Below are 21068 nucleotides of genomic sequence, written 5' to 3' on the forward strand. Positions count from 1 at the left end.
TAAAGTGAGTGTTTAGAAGACTGTAGGTTTTCCTAAGGATGTATGGGAAAACAGAATGGTTTGGTATAATACCCTCACCCACTTGGTGTCATGCTTCATCATCGGGTTCTTCCCGCTCCGCTGCGGGATGGGGCTTGCTGCGACCGAAGAAGACTTGGGAGCACTTATTAGTGAGGCGATACTATGTGTTGGTGTGAGAGTGGAATGGTCAGAAGAAATGTAGTGAGTTAAAAAATACCTGGCTGTGTGGAAACTAAATCAGAAGGTCACGGAGTTCTTTAGCATAATATACACAGTCTGGTAGCATATTAAAAGTAATGTGTTACCTGCAACCAAAGCCTGTCTCCAGATGTTGTTTTTCCATTCGCAGTGCATTGAAAAGTGGCGTACTGCCCGGCATTGACATCCACATTTTGAACGCGCAGGAAATGAGGTGTTTTTGCTGAATAAAAGATAAACAAAAATAACATTTATTTTATGATTTACATATAAAATCAATGTGTCCTTGGACGGCTGCAGATGTATTCATCATTTTTCTACAGGGATTATCTTTTCTAAAAAAATGTTTGAAAAACATTACTACTCCACACAACAGAAAAAAAGAACCATTGTTTCATAAAATACCGACAATATACTGTTATGCTGCTCTCTAAAATATCTTCTTTAGGATCAATCATGATCCCCGATCTCACATAACTGAAGCAATACAATCAAACATAAAAGTATAGCAAGTAAGGGAAAGAAACAATGAATAAACACAATATTTAGCGCACAAAAATAAAAAAAGTAATCGACTTTGATTTAGACATTCTATTTTAGCTAATTATCTTGTGCTTTTTAAAATTAGAACTGGCTAAATTCGCATGTAAAGTTGCATGCGTATGGTTCTGACATGAACGTCCTTTCAGGCACTTTTTTATTGAAGGAATTTACTAGAGGCGGCTTCTAAAAAAATTAATATATATCTTTTTTTTAAATGTATTTAGAAAGTGTAAAACTGACAGGTCGCAGCTAACTTTAAGAACCGCACTCCTTACATTGATGAAACCATCCAAAAATCCATTCACACTTATTTTTATCACAGTGACACGTTTTAGAAAGTTTAACTGTCTGGTAACAATGAATGCACTTCTACTGTGCACAGCCAGACAGGACTTTCTGGGGCTTTGGCACTTCGCCGGTGGACTGCAGACAAGTGCCTGTTTCAGAGAAGGAGCAGCTGACATCACCTGCCCAAGACCCCACGGCCCCATGTGGGTGCAGCATCCAGTGGTTGTGGGGCTGGGTTGAACATTTCTGCAAAGGCTGATTTGAATTTGCCATCCGCCCCTGGTAATGTCTGTGTGTAGGGATGAGCTTTGAAGGGGTTGACAGTACGGTTTACTGTAGGTCTGGTTATATTGTGGGTTCACAAGCAAAGAAAACTGTCTTTAAGCAGACGAAATGCACAAGGCTTGACAAAATAACAAGTACATGTTCACACACTTCTCAGTGTTATGAGGTTCTGGGCAGGATTAATTTCCCTTCTCTTAGTTCTTTGTGGCCTCACCACCAATGTTCCCTCAAAGAAAATGAAAAATAACCAGGTACGTAGAGAGTTCTCTTACACTGGATTTCTCTTTCCTTCTGATGATGATCTTATATTATTCCCCGATTTCCTTTGTCCATAGTCCTTGGGTGATTATCCAGGGATATTATAGCGGCTATGAGAGGTAAAAAGTGTCCGGGTGACAGTGACAGGGAAGCCCCGGTTCCGACTTCTCTTTTATTCCTTCGTATTAATTTGCTTTCTTGTGATATCTTGATTTGTTGTTTGAAATGAGGACCCCCTCCTGATTTTGGTGATAGTCCTTTCCAGATCAAGACTAAGATTTAACTTGTGCAAGAAGAACAAAGGATTAGAGGAAAAGACAACCTAATGGTGTTAGAAGGCGTAGTTTTTAAATAATGTTCTTGACCACGTACGTTCTTGTCTCCACCTCCCCTGCTTTTTGTCGCGGGTTCTCTTTCTGTTTTTAACTGGTCCTTCTTTTATTTTTAGAACATCTTCCGGCTCAGCGGAAAACATCGTGTGATCATCAGTGTCTTCTGCAGGTAAGTTTCTTCTCTCCTGGTCTGTCCTCCCCTCACAGTCTGTTATCAGGGTTTCTACTTTGGTTGATACTGGATTTGATCTGATTTACAAAAATACTTTACAAAGGCAGGAGTAGGTTCAGTTTGGCTCTTTTAGGATTATCCACGCAGCCAACAAAATATTACTATCTCAAGAATGGCTAAAATCAACGGCAGGATGTGAAAGGAGTCACGAAAAGCAGTTTGGTCACCTGAAGAATTATTCTCCGATACATAAAACCCAAGAACCGGCAACAAACAAGCAATAGTAATTGTTATTCTACTGATGTTGCTATGGAGTAGGTTACCACGTAACAATTACTGTGGGCTCTGTAAAATTAGATTAGATATAATGATTTAGAAGGAAAGGCCAATCAGGTTGTCTTCATTAGTGCCAAGGATCCTGTCAATCTAGGAGAATAAAGGTTTTTGTTCATAGTGAAATTACACAACTTCAATTAGGACAATGTTTATGTCAGACAAGTAATTTAACAATATGTTGATCATCTAGCTTAATGATGCGTTAAAATTATATGATGGTCAACCCATTCTTCTGACAACAGTGCAAAAATAGCCTCCAACAGCGTATTAGCAAATAAAATACATATGAATTGCAAATGAGGGCGTTCAATGCCTAGAATGTTCACTTTTATAAACGTTTGCTTTTTGGGGAAAATTGTTTTGATGAATACATTTACATATATCAAATATAGACCTCACATTATTTTTTATTTCCATGAGTTCTGCCAACTTTTGTTCACCACAGTCCTTTCATTTAACTTTGAAATCATTTAAATTGGTGCATGTTTGTGCCACCACCTCCTTATGCAATCACATATTGTCTTATTACGTCTATTTTTACATTGGCCTATAGCCATTTCACCTTCAGGTTAGTATTTTCAGTATGCTCAAAATTAGATCTCGAATCAAAAACTCCTGAATGGCAGAGGCAGGTAAGCGCGGTGAGGCGGGGCGTGAGTGAGGTGAAAGTACCATACGATGGGATAAGGAATATAAAATAAATAAATAAGAAAAAACACTTACCTTGCGCTTGCCTCATCGGCGGTGCGGCAAGTGCAAGGTATGTGGTTATAAATATTTATTTTATATTCCTTATCCTGTTGTATGTCACTTTCACCCCCTACCTCCACCTGCCTTACCGCTAGTACCTGCACGGACCACCACTGCTGAATGGAAACACATTTCTATGCTCATTACCAAGTTTAAATCGGCTATTTTGGGGGAGGGTCTAGCTTTTGAATTTAAATAAAATATGCTAATTAAAAACACCCAAAGGCATCCTCGGTCTAAAACAATCAGATTATTTGGGCTTATTATACATGGTGCACTAAACACACAACACATTGAATACTAACCAGATCTTCACCGTTTTGAAATACTGAATTCACTAGTAGAGTTATAGTGCAAGAACATGAAGATGCAGACCCCTCATTTTAGTAGCGCTGGCGTTAGCCAAGACCTCCTGACTTTATTACAATTATATGTATAATATACATATACTGGCTTTCAGCCAGACGTCTTCATATATGTCTGTCACTGTGTCATTTACAATTTTTCTTCCACTCAGAGTACACATCATGAGGCAATGGCTCAGCTCACTTCAGTCGAAGTCTAATTTCAATGTGATTTACTTCACTCTGCTCTTTCGCAAGGAGTACACCCACACACAAAGCAGCTCCCTTAAGTGCCAGGGACGACTACGTCACTGTATGCTTTTCTGAAGAAAAATATTTTATCTTTTAGCCATTTAAAAAAAAAAAAAAAAAGATTTATGAGGACTCAGCAACTTTTTTAACAAAGTTTTGCAAAAGTGCTGAAAAACCAAAACCAGCATTGAGATCTACAAAAGTCTTGTGGCCAGTGCCAGACCTGCTGAATTCGCCTATACTCAATTACGTCTGGCATTGGCCACAACCACTTGACTTTACTCAAATTAAATGTATAATTTACTTACAAATAAGGGGTTCAGCCAGACTTTTTCATTAATTGTTCTGTTATTGTGTCATTCACATTTTTCTTCCACCCACTACAGCAAACAGTATGGGGAAAAGGGTCAGCCCACAAAAGCCATTGGCTACCTTCAGTGTGAGTGATGGCATTCTTCTCTTTCACAAGGAGCACAGCCATCCACATTGTAATTCCCTTATAAGCTAAGGAATACTATGGCAATGTGTACATGAATATATATATTTTTTGTATATGTATTTTTATTATTTGAAGAAAAACAAGAGAGTGAGTACATACATTGGGTACCATGGAACGAAGCACATTGCGGAGGTGAACAGGCAAATAGACTAAAGGGGTACATATCAATTAAACGATGACAGACGTCAACACTAGCAAATACGTAGCAGGAGTAAGGACATAACAATCCACAACCCGGCTAGGCTGAAACCTTCAGAGCCCGTCCACCCGCAAAATCAGGATGATTACAGTCAGAAGACATGACACCCGAATATGAGAAACTGAGCAGCTCAGGATAATCCACCCACAGCCCGTAGAAGAAAGAAAGGAAAAAAGAGAAGGCCATAGAAACAAAATAAAGATAAAAGAAACATCCCCCCCCACCCTGCACCCCTGCAGATGGCTACAGCCCAACCCACTAGCAGCGTGCCTGTCGCCCCAGCTAACTAAGCCCTAAAAGAAGGAAGAAGCGGAGGAGGGCATCATCTAACATATCCCCGCCCCCCCCTCCCACCGCCCGAACAGAGAATCCCCTGAAGTAAATCAAAAACGTAGTAAGCTGTAAATTCGTAGCGTAAAAGGGGAGACTTCAAATACCGCCCTGCCTTCCATTGATAGTACCATCGCAAACACCATGTCCAGTGAGACTCGATGTGAAACTCAGTCTATCAATCTCAACCTTGTCCCCTTCGAGCAGACACCCGAACCCCCTCTGGGCGAATAGCCGCTTCAGCAGGATAGTCAAAACATAAAAAGATCGGAACAGAGTCAAAACCAGGATGTAGCACAGGGTGGAGAGCGCCGATACCTCCACCAGGGTCCGAGACTTCCCTGACCCTCACGGAGCACAGCGTTGTTGCGGCCGCCATCTTAGCGGCATAGACACATAGGGGAGTAACGCAGGTCCAGGCCGACAACAGTTCCCAGCGTAGGGTTCCGGAGGGGGAACAGCAGGTAGTCCATCCATAATCAGCAGTAGTCGTAGGCCACACGATCCAGTCACCACTTCGTGTTCTCTCCGTTCACACACATCACAGTTCAAAGGCTCAGTCTCCTCCCACAGCACAGGGTCTGGATCCCCCGTCGAAGTGGCCACCAAGGGCATCTCGAGTAGTTCCGCTTCCCGCAGTGGAACAGGGTCCGGTCCGGTCAGCTCAATTCCAATCAAGCAAGTCATCATTGTGCGTAGGTGTGCATCAATACACTCATGGAATGACCCTATGGCCGCCAACACAGTTAGTAGTGACGGGACACTACCGGTTCCTTCCACAACACTGCATTCGGTCTCAGTCATAGTGTCGACTCCGGAGAGCCCGGTCCCTCGGAGGGGAAAACAAGTGGATGCGGAACGGAAGATTGCAGAGGGGGACACTCCATTGGCGACAATGATAGTCCGGACGCAGCTACCGCAGGCGGAGAACCCCACCTGGCGAGCACCGGCCGCTCCCAAAACCGGGCACCGGGCCATGAACCCCGGTCCGCTGCTGCAGTTATGTGTAGTCACCCCTCTTTCAATGTATACCAGGCACACCAATCGCCGTCCGTAGCGGGTCAAAAGAAAACTTGACACCTCAGCTGACCGGACCCTGTCACACAACCACGGCCGATGTTGTTCAACTTTAGCCCGGCTGGGCCAGTACTCGAGACCCCGGCTGTCAAGCTGGTGTAGTCCGCAAAATGCCACTCGACGTATCTTTTTCCTCCGGAATGGCAGAAATCTCAGGATTGCACCATTTCGGACCAGACCCGTTCAGACACAAGAAGGCAGGACGCAAAGTCAGGATATATGACAGGATCTACTGGCAGGAGACGGAGGTCGGCGGAGCCGGGAACTCACTCGGCCATCTTGGTTGCTATCGTAGCTCCTCCCTCTACATGAATATTTTTGATTCTTTTCAGATTAACACGGACCCAGAATCTTCTCCCACAATAACATTTTGTAAAAACCATGACAAAACAATCATTGGCAAAGCCAAGCGTCTGGCAGTGAATAGTAGACCTCCTGACTTTACCAATGCTTGTTTTAATTGCAGCCGGTTAAACGTGTAAACGGAGGAAACACTGTTTGGAACATGTGCAGGCAAACTACTTATCCAGAGAATTGGAGGGACATAATTTGATCCCTGATCGCTGGTCCTTCAGCAAAAGCGAAAAGTGTCACCCATGGCCCTTCCGGGTTCTGTTTCCATTTGTGCATGCTGCTGGTGTAGCTGAACACTCGCTAACTTGAAGGTGGGCCTTAGTGGCTGTCGTGTGGCACTATATACACCCTCGCGGGTACCAACACAGGCCCATACGTACCTGTCATCAGGACAGGTTGGCGAGTGATTCACATAATACAATATGCCACTAATTGAACCTCTCTGAGGAGCTACATACTTTTTTGATTTTTTTTAAACAACAGTACTTTTGTCATCTGTACTGACTCCCCACAACACCATGTTTTCAGTGGGAGTTAACTTATTGATAACTCTTTTCATGATAAATAATAAAAATGAGATTTTTAATTTAAAAAGGCCCTTGTTTGTGTGAAATGACTAGACAAGAAGGGACATAACAGACGTTCTCATCTACTGGGTGAGGGTTATGAACAGACCATTTTTTTTGTTTTATTGTGATCACGGAGGTAAAACAATTTCAAACACATTTCATTCTATAAAGCAAGCTTTACTGTAAGATGTGGCAGAACAGGAGTCTCTGAAGCCCTGCCTATTCCAACCTCAAACATCAAAGGCCCTCTTTGAAAAAAGAAAGGCAGAGAATATAGCTCTTGCCCAGCAGTCTCCCTGGAGTGCCCGCGCTTAAGAGAGGCTCGTCTTCAGTATTTCAACTAACTAAGGCACGGATAAAGCTCAGGTTGTGCTAATCGTTTCCAAGTGACTTCTGCCTGTCACTTTAACAAACGGTGTATTACAGCCGTTCTGCATTAGTTATTTCCAAAATAATTCATTAAAAATAAATTCCTAAACTAAATGGAAGGGGAGGGTGGGGAGATGTGTTTCCCGAAAACGGAAACCAATCTATATCAACTAATGCACCCAATAAAAGTATAAAACTATAAGACAAGCTCGCACAAGTCAGTGTTCAAATGTATTTATTCAGGCAGCTTTCAGATGAGTAACTTGACCACACACGCCCTTGTACGAGCACTGTCCTCAGCCTTTTTAGGTCAGGACTACAGACAGTTTTAGCTGTCTCACCAGCCTCCTGTAATCAACAAATTCATAAATAAAAACTACACACACACACATCATATATAATATGATGTGATTGTGTATTTTTTATTTATGAATGTTGGTGATATATATATATATATATATATATATACCACCAACATTCATAAATAAAAAATACACAATCACATCATATTATATATGATGTGTGTGTGTGTAGTTTTCATTTATGAATGTTGGTGATAATATATATATATATATATATATCTTCATAGAGGGCTTTTGTCAGCCCTAGTCATCCTCTGGTCTGTTCAACTGTCATTCATATTTTGTCTATGTCCACCACAGAATACAGCCCTGGGAATGGATCAGGACATTTCAGCCATTGGTCGGTCCCCTTGCACTGCGGGTGATGGTATTTTGCTTCATTACATATGCACATCCACCTAAAGATAAGTGGGCTTCAGTGCCAGAGCTGGTGAACCAATATTTTACATTGTGAATGTTTTTTTCTTTCCATTCTTTATCCGTTTTTATTTTTTTTAGTCCTCCATTTTTGTTGTCAATCTATATCTTCAAGGTACAGTAATCCTGTACTTTTGTGTTTGATAGTCTTCAGATAACAGTAATTTAATGGCAATAGTGTATTTTCCCTGCGCACTAGGAATCATTTTCATTCTATTTACATTAAAACGAAAAAGAGTTTTTAGATTTTGGCCAACGATACCTGCCTACTAGGCAGAACCATTACTATTTAAATTATATGCAACCGTAATTTTTATTTTACAATTTAATTTGTAATGCAAGCATTTGTCCACCATATTTAGGCAATGGCACTTTTTAACTGCATATGTTCGATAATAAAAAAAATACCACCACACCAGCAAAAAAGGTCAGTCCTACTGGCTTGAACAATACATTGTTTTTAGTTCCAAGGAGGCGTGACCCAGTGTGTGGGACTGGCACTTCTGCATTCACATTGCAGATTGCAAGCTCTCCAGGGCCTTATCGCTATATTGCATGGTTTACAATTTCTGGCCTATTGAAGGCAGGGAAAATTAGAAGATACGGATATTTGTGGGGCCCGTCCGTGGTAGGGGCATGAGGAGCATATGGTTTGAGTTTCAAAGTTGAAGTTAAATTTCTCTCATGCTTATAGGCCACAAAATCTTAAAGTGATAGGTTCCTCCCTTGATCTCTTAGAGTGTGTGGGTATTTGTGTGGTTATGTTTTGTGAAATCCTAAATTGACATGTGTTCAACTTTGGACACCGACCCTCCATGATGAACAATCCTATTTCACAGTCTTTTACTATGGAACCACAAGATATTTGCATTTGTTGAGGGTAGAAAAAAAGAGGATTAGTCAAATTAGCCATTCTCGATAAATAGCCCGGTTTACCAAACACAAAAATAGATGTTGCCCAATGAAGAGATTATCACCACAGAGCATGCAAGTTGTTTTTTTCAAAAGGTCACGCGGGATCCCAAAAAACCCAGTACAAGTTAAATAGTGTAAGGAAAAGTGTATTGAAAACGGAATGTATTCTAGTATTGTTCATAAACTGGCTTCCACATTACCATTTCATGTGGCATGTTTACACAGGCTGAAGAGGCTGCATGTTGTCCTTGTACTGCGTATGACCTTGAAACAAGGGAATAATAACATGTGCCACCATTCTGCACTGCCCCAGTCCACTGCATCTTTGAGTGTCTCTCTCCATCAGGTGCAAGCAGAGTCGCTTGTCCAGATGGAAGGAAAGGAGTAAGGTCTGACTTGAGAAGGGTGGGCAGTCTTTTGAAAGGTTGGGGATCTTACCAATAACGTGCGCGTTTCTTCTATGTGCATGTTCCGCTTATCTTATGTCTATATCAAGAACATTGACAACATTAGGAGAACAAGAAACAAGAGTAAGAGGACTTGAAACAAACCATGTAAGCAAATTTGAGCTTACTGAAAGTAGGCAAGTTCCAAAACCAACTTCGTTAGTGTCCCCACTGAGATTGGCGTCAAGAGTAATGCTAACACAATGCACTTGAAGCAGCCCAACTGGCAACCCATAGGAGATCCTTCAGAGAAATATGCAGTTGAAAATGCAGAGAAGTTATCTTAGGTGTGCCGGAATGACCAGGAACCCTCCACTAGAAACAAACATTTTGTAAGCTATGAAAGCGACCAATGCAACGTATCATGCAGCAGGTGATGCATGAAGCATGCCCACCATATGAGGTGGCAAATCTGGAGTTTATCGGGAGAAACATACTGTGTCATTTCCCTATTCAGAGGGAATGAAGGCAAGCCTAGGGTAAATAATAGATGCATTATGGTTACAGAAAATCTGATTGCATTTGGCATCATCATAGAACTCTTCCTAAAGGCAACCATGTCAACTTGAAAAGTGTGCGCCGAATTCAAGAGTATAAAATTATACAGGGGCTGGAGTTTGCTGGCTTTTTATTCAGAATCATAGTAGGATTTCAAATCAGTCTACTAGAAGTCCATTACACAAGATGATTACGCAAAGGAAAGCTGTGATTATAATCTTAGTTAAAGTACATCTTATGCTAAAAAAACAAATAAAAAACAATTGCAACTGAGCTACGGTGACAAAATCTGAGCCATTTGTTTTCACATTTAGGTCTCATTGACAAAATCTGAGCCATTTATTTTCACAATTAGTTCTCATTGAAAACATCTTGATGCCTATACATGTTAAATATAAATTAAAATGGACATATACATAGGACTTATAATGGTTTAAAAAAAAAAAGTTTTAAAAACCAAAAACACTGAAATTCATCAGTTATGCATAACAGACATCAGTACAACTCGCACCAATGCAGATTTCAGAAGTAATATGTGCAGTCATAAGCAGTGTATCATAGCGGTGTAAGATATACTGCCCCCTTGTATGATTTTTTAATTGTTTTCCCGGACTCTTCAAATGCCAGTAATGGCAGCTACAACATTTTTCTTCATGTTGCAGTCACCAATCACATCTCTTGGTGACACAGGTCCAACAAATCAGAATTTTTTTTTCCAGTGGGACTCCTGCAGCAACAGATATCGCTATTGTTTAAACTTTAATTTCTCCTAAAAATGGCTGAACTGATCTACACCAATTCATAAAAAGCATGCTTTTTGAATAAATATCTATGTTTCTACCAAATTTAGTTAAAAGGTGTATTTTGTCTGTCATTGTCCAATCTTCCTATTGAAATTGTATGGGGGAAAAAAAAAATCTTTTGGGACCTTCCTCTCATCCCCTTTTCTCGGGCCAGGCTTGATGCTATTGATAGTTAATCAGATTGTATCTTTTGATCTACAGGTCCCACCGGAGTCGAGAGATGCTAGATCTCTCTAAATTTTGAACCTTAATGTCACAAAAACTAGTGACCAAAATACACCGGATCACAACAAGCAAGGTCTCTGAAGTAAAGTTCTAGCTTTCTGTCAAACTGTCAAAATCAGTGTAATTCCGTTCAGCCATTTTGGCTGTAGCACTGTCTAATGGAAATTACATGGGAAAAAAGCAATGGGGAAGCCCCCTTTTCTTGGCTCCTGCTTGATGGATCACCCTAAAACTTTCCAGGAAGGAGATGAGGTGCATAAACTTTGTTTTTGGGTAAAGTACCATGAAGATTCCTCAAACGGTGCCAAAGTTATCAGCAAAATAAAAAGCACTTTCCCTATGGAACTCTGACTCACGCATAACTACGCAGTAGCTACTGCTACTTTGCAACATATATGCACTTTTCTCTCTACAGCACAACCAATGTGATACCAACACTCGTTTCTGCACCCATCCTCTGTTGGTATTAGGGGATAACAGCTCACAATTTTCGGCCTGCAATGTTGACAGGTGACTGTTTTTGCCACGGGCACCAGTTACTGTGCTTTCACCGTTTAATACCCGGCATATAGCACTCTTTTTGTCCTAGTTGGTATCCAGTACTGTGGTATGGTGCTGAGGAGCATATGCATAAAAAGCTTTTCATTTTGTGTCCCTGGAGCACCAAACCATTTTTTAAATTCAGAGTTCAGCAGACCATCAAGATGGCTGAACTTTTGCGATGCAGGCAATAACCCTATTCAGATGTCTGCCTATTTTTGTAGATGATGTGGAATGAAGAAACCCGTCCAATTTAAGCTAGTACTGCAGTAGCTCTGGTGGTTTAAAAAGACATCAACGCAAATATGGAATTCCACGCAAAGAAGCATTGCTCTTGCAATAGAGGGCTATTTGTAAAACGAGAGATCACGAACCAATTTGGAAGATTAAATGCCTTTCATGAAACTGCTTTGAAAACGCATTGAAACAATGAAATAATGCAATCTTGGCAAAGCGGTGCAATAAAAGATCAGGGCTGCAATACTGCTCAAAAAGCTTTTTTATTTATAGAGAAATAATGCCATCCTCATTTCCTAGCCCACTGTAAGTGTTTGAACTGTGAGGATAATCTCAGCGTTATGGAGCATTGCAATATCCTAATCTTGATTTAATCTCTAATAAATTTGAAAAAGAAATATGAAAGAAGTATTAAAGGTCACTTTAGTAGATTTCCAGGATTGATCATGATATTTAAAGGCATTCCAATTTAACAGAAGTGTAGCATTTCGTATCAGAACTTTGGAACGACTACAAGGAGAAAGGACTCCACCGGAAAGAAACTGGCATTTAAATATGCGGCATCAGCAGTTACTCTTAGCAGCAAACAGGAGCCGTGAGCTGTAAACCAAGCATGCTTTTGAAACTAGTTTGCTCAATACTTCCTGCTGAAAACCTAGCCAGTTATACTGTTCACCCTATGCAATGAGAGCAGGAGTCATTTTGTACGTTAGGATTGCGTATGTGATGCTGCTTAATTTGAGCCAGTGGTTTCCAGTGCTCAGCACCGGCACTTGATCTTCTACACTGGTTCTTTTCATGAGCACCAATTAAGTACACATTCATTTATGGTATGCATGGGGAGATTAAGTGATTTGCCCAGAATCACAGCATGTTGACCTGAAGCAGAGACTCGAACCTGGTTCCCCAGCTCCTAAATCTGCAGCTCTAGCCATTATACCACATCCTCTCCCCACTTTCATGGTTAGTAGTTGGCACTATTTTAGGCAACGTTAACAGGTGAAATAGGCTGGTGCAAGCTGCCTCCTGACGAGAGCCCTGGCACTTATTTTTTTTTATAAATTAACCACTGGTCTGTGATGATATAGCAGAGGAACTGGTCAGTTACAGACAGCCTTGCAAAGGCGGCGCCTGCTACTTCTACCTTCATGCCTACCTTTCTGCACAACTTCTGGCATCAAAATCTAGTGTCAGAACCTGCGCTGCGGTGGCCAACTCGTCACTGAGGATTGCGGTATGGCTGCCTGTCGCTTTAGACCTACATTGTGTAGCACTGGTGAGCAGCAAATGTTTTCTTTTGAGGGGTGGAATGGAATAAGGTCCAGACAATGTTACATCTTTATTAAAATAAAGTGTCTTTAAAGTTCTTATCTTACAAATATGCACCAGTGTAGGACAAAATTTTCTTTAGCAGCACAGTAAGCCTTTTTTTAAACACACGTATTTCCAACAATGTATCTCTCACAGGAATGCCTGACTGAACTTTCCGCACATTACACTACTTATAGTAGCAGGTTTAGTTATGTTGCACAAGTGCTGCCTGGTCTGCAGGGCAGTTAGTTCTGTGTGGGATGATGCTTGTACAATTTTTGAATGTGCGTCTGCATGATGGGGGTGTCGTGCAGTTGCTTGTGTTTCAAGTACACAGACTCAGAATTTTCTCTAGGCATGGACAGGCAAAAGTATGCGGCGAGGATCTCTTCCACGCTCTTGAGGTGCTTTGGAAGAGGGCATGCCACAGCTCAATGGCCTCTGAAGTCACCGTTGTAGCTTTCACACAGGCAGGCTGGGCAGGAGCCTTCATCGAACACAAGGCTACACTGCGGAACTGGGGGATTAGAGTGTACCCTTATTCAACACCAGGATATCCAATCACGCTGCTATCCGGAGCAACCACACCAAGCAAGCCGGCCTCCATCAAAAACAAAGAGCATGGGAGGCCGTTCTCTGTTCTAAAAAATGCCTCAGGGTCGGATATAGAACCTAAATCCCCTGAAATAGCGGTGAGTAACAAAGAACCAGACCATGCCTGGAGGTGGCTGCCAGCCGTATTGGCGACAAAAAGCAGAAATTGAACATCTGTGCCAGGTTCACCAGCAAAAACACACAATCTATTAAAACCACTCCCGCCACCAGGGGCACAACAGCACAGTGTGGTCAGCAGTAAGAGGGAGCCACCCTTTTTACTATGCTCATGGAATATCTGCGTCCTACATCAAAAAACCTCAAACGAAGACACTATGTCTTTCCTGGGGGAACATGTGGCAATTGCCCTCCAGGAAACTTGGGAATTAGAGGACCGCCCCATTGAAGGATTCATTGAATATCGGAAACAGGCACTGAGGGACAGCCGCTTCGGCCACCCTAAAGGCCGGCTGTCCACATACATATCCAACAACCTAAAAGGCGAATTCAGTCAACTTCACTTGAAAGAAGACTGGCTACTGGGGGTTAAAATTAATCTACGGAGCAGACAACGACCGATTTTACTTATAAACGTGTACATTAATCCTAACACCCGCACAAAGAAAGACCACCTGGCCAGATTCTGCGATATAATGGAAGATATAGCCACAGTATATCCCAACTCGGACCGCATTATCACAGGGGACTTTAACACCAACCTTTTCCAGGGGAATACAGCAGACTTAGAAGGACCTAACATGACTAGCACCATTGAGGCGGTCCCCCAATCTAAACCCCCTGTGCAAGCCTTCAACATATTAGGCGAGGTCACCGTGACAAGACTTTACAACGCAGGGTACCTAGTTGTGAATGGAAGATCAGCAACTGACTCCCCTCCAAACTGGACCTGGTCAAACGGAAGAGCAAAATCCTACCTGGACTTCACCATATGTAACTCGGAACTTCTGTTCAATCTGGCTAACTTCTCCATCCTGCCAAGGCCCGAAAGCGACCACAGGCCACTGGTCATTTCCTTTGCCATAAATTTAGCCCTCCACAAAAAGGCTCCATCTACATACAAAGGAATACATTCCGACAACTTAAAACGCCTGAAATGGAGTGAGTCTAACTGTCAGTGCATCTTAAATACAAGCAAGGATTTTATCAGGGGTGTCTTAGACCAATCGGTTTCCCTAACAGCAATATGGACGCAGCTATGCGCACATTTGATCAGAACTTATCCAGCAACAAGGCAGGGCCCAAATCGGATACCACCAGTAGGACCAACAGCCCTCCCTATGATAAAAACAGTAAAAAGAACGAGAAATAACGCACTGAGGCTGCTTTTAAAATTTCCAGAGAACAGCAGTTTCCTCGTTACATACCGTCATGCCCAAAAGGCATTCAGGAGGGCAGTTACCCAAGAGAAAAAGGCCCAGGAAACCCAACTCTGGGTCAAACTGGTATGAGAAAGCAAACAACAGAATTCCAAGATATTTTGGTCTCTTGTCAACAACATCGACAGAAACACATCATCATCTGGATCTGCGAACATCCAGGAAGCAGACTGGATCACGTATCTGACAGAGCATTTCCAGGCACAAGATTACCACGACTGCCCTGGACCAATATGGGCTTCTGACACTGGCGCGGGTAAAACATCGAACCTCTCACCCGATTATTCGCAGGGGCTTACCTCATCCGAGGAAATGTCTGAAGATAGAGTTGTCAAAACACTGACGAAAGGGAGACAAGACGGAGCACCAGGCCCGAACGGCCTGCCGCAAAGGCTATTCAAGTCCGACGTCCCCTTTTGGTCCAAGGTGCTATCGAATCTCTTTAATTACACCCTGCGCCATCAAACCATTCCGGATTCCTGGAGAGGTGCCATCATCCATCCCATCTATAACGCTGGATCACGAGGCAACCCGAACAACTACAGATTAATTGCCTTGCTGGACATAGAGGCAAAGCACTTTGCAGGCCTCATTTTGGAGGATCTCAGGAAATGGGCAAAGGACAAAAATCTGATTTCCTTGAATCAGACAGGGTTCACCGCCAAATCAGGAACAATGACAAACTTATTGGCAATCTCTACCATCATTGACAAAGCCCTTACAAACTCAAAGTTGATTTTCTGCTGCTTTGTCGACTTCAAAGCAGCATTCGACAGGGTGCCTAGGGCTGCTCTGTGGCTAAAAAACTGAGGGAGTGGGGAATCCCAGACAATATCCTGAATCCCATCATCATTCTGTACTCCAACACATGGGTTCGAGTGAAGTTAGGGTCTGGCGCACATCTCTCCCGGAAAATCAGGACCTATCGCGGTGTCAAACAGAGATGCGTGCTGGCCCCCCTCCTCTTCAATCTATTTATTGCTGACCTATCAAGCACGTTGGAGAAAGTAATCAGCCATTCACCAAAAGTAGGAGGCACGGCATTAAGCAATCTCTTATATGCCGATGACCTGGCACTGTTCAGTCTCACCAGAGTGGGGCTTCAGAGACTCCTTGATGCCCTAATGCATTACACGGTCAACAACCAGTTAGAAATTAACATGAAAAAAACGATGGTTGTTTCGTTTGGCAAAAAACGTTACAGCGGTGGAGGATGGACAATCAACAAAGAAAGTATCTCAATAGGCCAGTCGTACAAGTACTTAGGGGTCCATTTGGACTCCAGGGGCAGTTTCACCAAGCAGAGCACTGTGATTGCAGCCAAGGCCACTGCGCTAAGGGTATCCCTGGCTAAGCTATCGAGGAGACTCTCAGGCCCCACGCTCTTGCCTTTACTGGATGTGCTTAGAGCAAAGATCGGGCCCACACTTTCGTATGGCATTGAGATCTTTAAGGGTAAAATGAACAATTCCTTAAACAAACTGACAATCAAACTCTACACGAAACTGCTCCATCTGCCGAGTTCCTCCTCACCAGCTCAGGTCAGACTAGAGTTGGGCTTAATTAACTACGAATTCTCTAACGCTGGCTCATATCTTAACCTGATTCACAAACTAAGACAGGCAGAAGATGGCACCCTGGAACTCTTGGTTTGGAACGAAATCAGCGTGAGCAATCCGGGGGGGGTCATTTGGCCGCCTCCTAAATGACTACACCCAAATAATGTCTGCTGCGGACCTTTGGGCCCTTAATCCAAGCCAGACCGCTTTCAAAATCACAATTAAAAAAGCTATAAGACTTAAATCCCTGATTACGGACAAAGCTCTCCTTGCGAAACGTAGCCATGCTTGGGCAGTAGTCCACTCCTACAAACGATTATCCCCGGCCAACTACCTTTCGACTACTTTTTCTTATCAGTTAAAGCGATGTCTGATCGCCCTAAGACTGGGAGACTGGCGCTTCCTTCAAAATCTTCCTGTATGGCGTCGAAAAAGGGATGATCAAACGTGCAGAGGGTGTAGGTCAGCAAATGAAACTTTTTTGCACGTGCTTTGTACATGCCCTTTTTTTATTCTCCAACGTAGACGCCTTCTCAGGCCAGAATGGATCAGGCTGGGAGTTCGGACTTGTAGACATGCCACTATTGCTGCTCTGTCCTTAGAGAACACTGTTTTAAATATAAAATTGGCCAAATTCATTCAGCAAGTGTATAGTCTCTTAGAAAAACTGGACAATTGTGCTTTAACCTCATCTGCATAGTGCGGGAGTGCTAAATTCTAAATTGATACGCTGCAGTAATCATTGATAGGAAGGCCAAATTTTACTCTGTTTTTAAATTTGCTTTTTTCTCAATTTCTTTTAATCTATAAAATTGTGTTAATGTGCTGGAAGAATCTTTTAAAGATATGTTTTATATATCTAAATAAAGAAATTTATTACACACAGCTCAATGGCTTTTCCTGAAGTCGATATCTGTGAACTGCCCTTGTGGGGATAGTCAACCTTAATTCTTTGCACAGCACTTTCCTGGAACCACATAGAAGTTGTGACAAAGTCCTCATGATCTAGATAGCAGACAACACTGACAAACGTTCTCACAAGGTGGGAGAGCCCCCCAAGCAATGAATCCACCGTCTTAGCAGCACTTCATGATTTGGTCAATCATCCTCATAGCAGCACACAGATAGTGGGTTCTTGGTTCTTAGTGCCAGATGTACACGGCCTTTTTCTATTTGCAAAAGGCCAATTCGCACGGAAAAAGGCTTTTTGAAATGTCCCTATTTGCTATTCAGTAACCTATTACCGAATCGCAAATTGGGTTTGTGATTCGGTATTAGGAAAGGGAGTGTTTACGGCATCCCTTCCGAATACCGAATTGCAGTGTGTGATGTTGATCACTACACAGTGGTATGTAAGAGTGTTTTGCGACAGAAAAGTGGTCGTAAAACATTCACAATTTACCACCTACTTCAAGTAGGTCGTAACCCATTTGCAAATGGGAAGGGGTCCCTTCCCCTTTGTGAATATTTGTACAATACCTTTTAAGATCAGGCAGTAGACAACTGCCTACTCTTCAATAATAAAAATAAAACTTTCATTTTTAATTTTGAAACTTATCCCATTTTCCTTTAAAGAAAATGGGCTGCATTAAAAGAAAATGGTTTATTATAAAGCAGTCACATACATGGGGGGTCTTGCTGCCCCCTGCAGGCCACCATCCCTGTGATTTTTGCAATTTACAAAGGGTCACAAACCTCATTAATAGTCATGAGGTAGGTCTATTTGTGACTCATTGGGAATTGCAAAATGTGTAATACACACATTTGTATATGGGTGTTTATTATCAAATAGCGAATTGCAAAAATTTGCTATTTAGTAATTGCAAACGATTACCTACACACATCTGGCCCTATATGCTGTACGGCTGGTTCACAGAACACAAGCCAGTCTACTACATTCTCTCCTTCGGCTTATAGCAACACAAGCTTTGTCTGCAGTCCTCAGAGGCTCTCCTAACTTATGGAGGAGGAAAGCCAGTCTTCTTGCCCCTTATGCAATCCTTCTCTTGATGAACTCAGAGTTGCACAGATTGTATTGCCTCACCGGTTTGCTTAGATTCTTAGAGATCAGCTCTTTGGTAGCCTAACCAAAACATATAAAAACTGCAGCTACTTTAATTTTGATGTAATCCAAATGGCTTCAAAAATAATCTTAACCAAACCAGAGTTTGTCCTCTTAGGATCAAACATACAATAATGTTCTGAAAGTTTTGGCCCCATGGGCATCGCAAACAAAAATATATCTGTATGAATAATTCATTAAATTCACAAAGTCCTTTAGCCAATCAGGCAACTCTTGCTGATGATCAGTCCTCTTCTGAAAGAGACAGCGGACCGACCACAAGTGTCTGGGATGGACATTCAGTACAGCTACTTTGTTCAGTATTCACAGTGGCCTTACCCTTGGCCATAGTCTTTGAGGTGATGCTTCTGTCAAAGCCGCGGGTGGAACTGATGGACAGGCTCATGTCTGTACTAGTGAGATAAATACAAATGATGTCTCCCTTTTCAATTGAGAGTTCTGTGAATCAGTACTAGAAACAAAAAACTTGAAAATGAAAGTGGGGCATAGAGGGGCGGAGAGCACATACTCAGCCAGGCCACTGCCGAAACGCACTGTGTGTACTATAGATCCGGGATGGACAGAAAGATTTTGGGGGCATTTCTATCTGGCTCGCTGAACAAGTAAGTCTGTACTCTAAATGCCAACGTTAAAAGCCTGTCACATACCGGCTCGCTAACAGTGAAGCAGAGGAGATAATACTAATAAACTCCATTATGCTTATCACACCACCCTTCCCCAATATGATCTCTGTGAACCACCACAACACACCCCATCCTTTCTTGTCTGTGTACTGGAACACCCTTGTATTCTCCTTCCTTTGCTTGCTCCGTCTAGCTCCTTTTTGCAGTATTCTCCCACCACTCCAATAAACCCACCCCCTAAATTCCCACACTGCTCTGTTCACCATCTGCTCCACTCCTGTTCGTGGTGAGCCACCTCTAGACCCGGCATTCGGTCCTACTTGCCAACTCATGGTCCCTTCACTCCCCGCCCTTACCATGGAGTGAATCACTCCCCATTTCCAGCAAAGCTGTCATTTTTCATCTCCAACTCAACATATGATTGCAGAATATATAGAAAAAATGACATTATTTCATAATCATTTTGATAAATTGCTAGGGGGAGACAGTGTGCAAACAAACGGGCTACTCAAGCGCCTCAGAAGACTCACTTTCTTTTCATTTGTAACAGCGGTAGAAGGTGCTACTCTATTTGTTAGTGTTGTACACAGATTGCTGTTTTATTTGTTGGTGGCTCGCTCTTTGCTAAACTCTGCATGAAAGTGTTGTATTATATTTTCTATCCTTATTTTAAAATAAATGTAAGGATTAGAGACTAAATCATTTGAAGCCTGTCTTTGAATAATGCAGATGTTCCAAAAGAGGACCATGGTGAGGACAGTTAAAGTAGCTCATGCTCTATGCTCCTTCGGCATATATAGAAGGTGTTGGTCCTTGGGTAGCTTACAAAATGAGAGGCCATGCAAACTCCTGGACCATGAAGTCCAGTAGATGAGGGCCGTTTACCCCAGTGCCCGACAAGTGGTTACTGACGTTCTTTGTTGTTTTTTGAAGTGTCTCTAAAGAGTGTGCTTGAAGTAGAAGGGCAGCTCTGTTAACAATCATCTTTGGAGACACCCTCTCAAATCATAATTGTGGCATCTAATCATAAGTGGCAATGAAAGCAGTTCTCCCTTTCTGGCCAGGCTCAGAATTCATGTATATAGAACTTTCTAGTGCAAGGACTGCAGTACTTGCACCCATGCAACATTCTATTTAGAACTGAGAAAAATTCCACAAGTTGTGCAGACTATACCAACTCTTCAGTTTGGAATACCCTCACCTACTCTAGTCTTCTAGACCGGATCTCAGGGGATTCTCCCAGCCTATAAGCTTCCACACACCTTCCCGGATAGCTCCATCCTCGGTTATTGTCTTCTCCTTTGCTACATTTTTGGAGAGTATATGGCCAATTCGGCAAAAAAATGGCTCTCTTACCCTTTTTTCACCCTTTTTTAATTATAATGTAAGCTGAAGCACATGCACTTTATTCAGATAGGTTGTCTATGCGACAGGGGAGGGTATGTAACCCCAGTTGCATTCCTGTATCCATACCATCTTTTTCCACATTGATAAATCCCTATGTTCTATGGGTTAAATGTAGTATGGACGCGCCTACCAATGCATTTTATTTGGGTATCTACTTTTTAAAGTTTATTATTCACAGCATGACATGTATAAACTGTACTTTTACTCACGAGGGACCACAATAGGTTTTTGTCTATGGTCAAATGTTTGCATGTCCGTACTGTGACCCTAGGCCACGAGTGGATACTTCTACGAATATTTTATGACTGGTATCTGTATATTTTCCAGCTCACATTGCATTGTGCTTCCTTTTATAATTATTTTATTGCTTTTATGGCCATTGGTCGAAATAAAGTAAAGAAAGCAAGATAGACCTGCCATTATGCAGCACAGCGCCACATCACTCACATATCGTAAGCTGATCAATAACATGCCA

General features: G+C 42.2%; 1 protein-coding gene across 18 annotated transcripts in view; it reads right to left on the reverse strand.

Annotated features, from left to right (window-relative positions):
- Positions 1 to 21068, reverse strand: part of PTPRM (protein tyrosine phosphatase receptor type M) — a 1498021-nt gene that overhangs the window by 1024275 nt on the left and 452678 nt on the right. For all 18 annotated transcript variants that reach the window (XM_078687901.1, XM_078687900.1, XM_078687899.1 and 15 more), the window contains exon 5: positions 327 to 442. In XM_078687901.1, coding sequence (XP_078544027.1) covers positions 327 to 442 — 116 coding nt within the window. The remainder of the gene's footprint in view (positions 1 to 326; positions 443 to 21068) is intronic.

This window comes from Lissotriton helveticus, chromosome 4_1 (genome assembly GCF_964261635.1).
Source record: "Lissotriton helveticus chromosome 4_1, aLisHel1.1, whole genome shotgun sequence".
Lineage (NCBI taxonomy): Eukaryota > Metazoa > Chordata > Amphibia > Caudata > Salamandridae > Lissotriton > Lissotriton helveticus.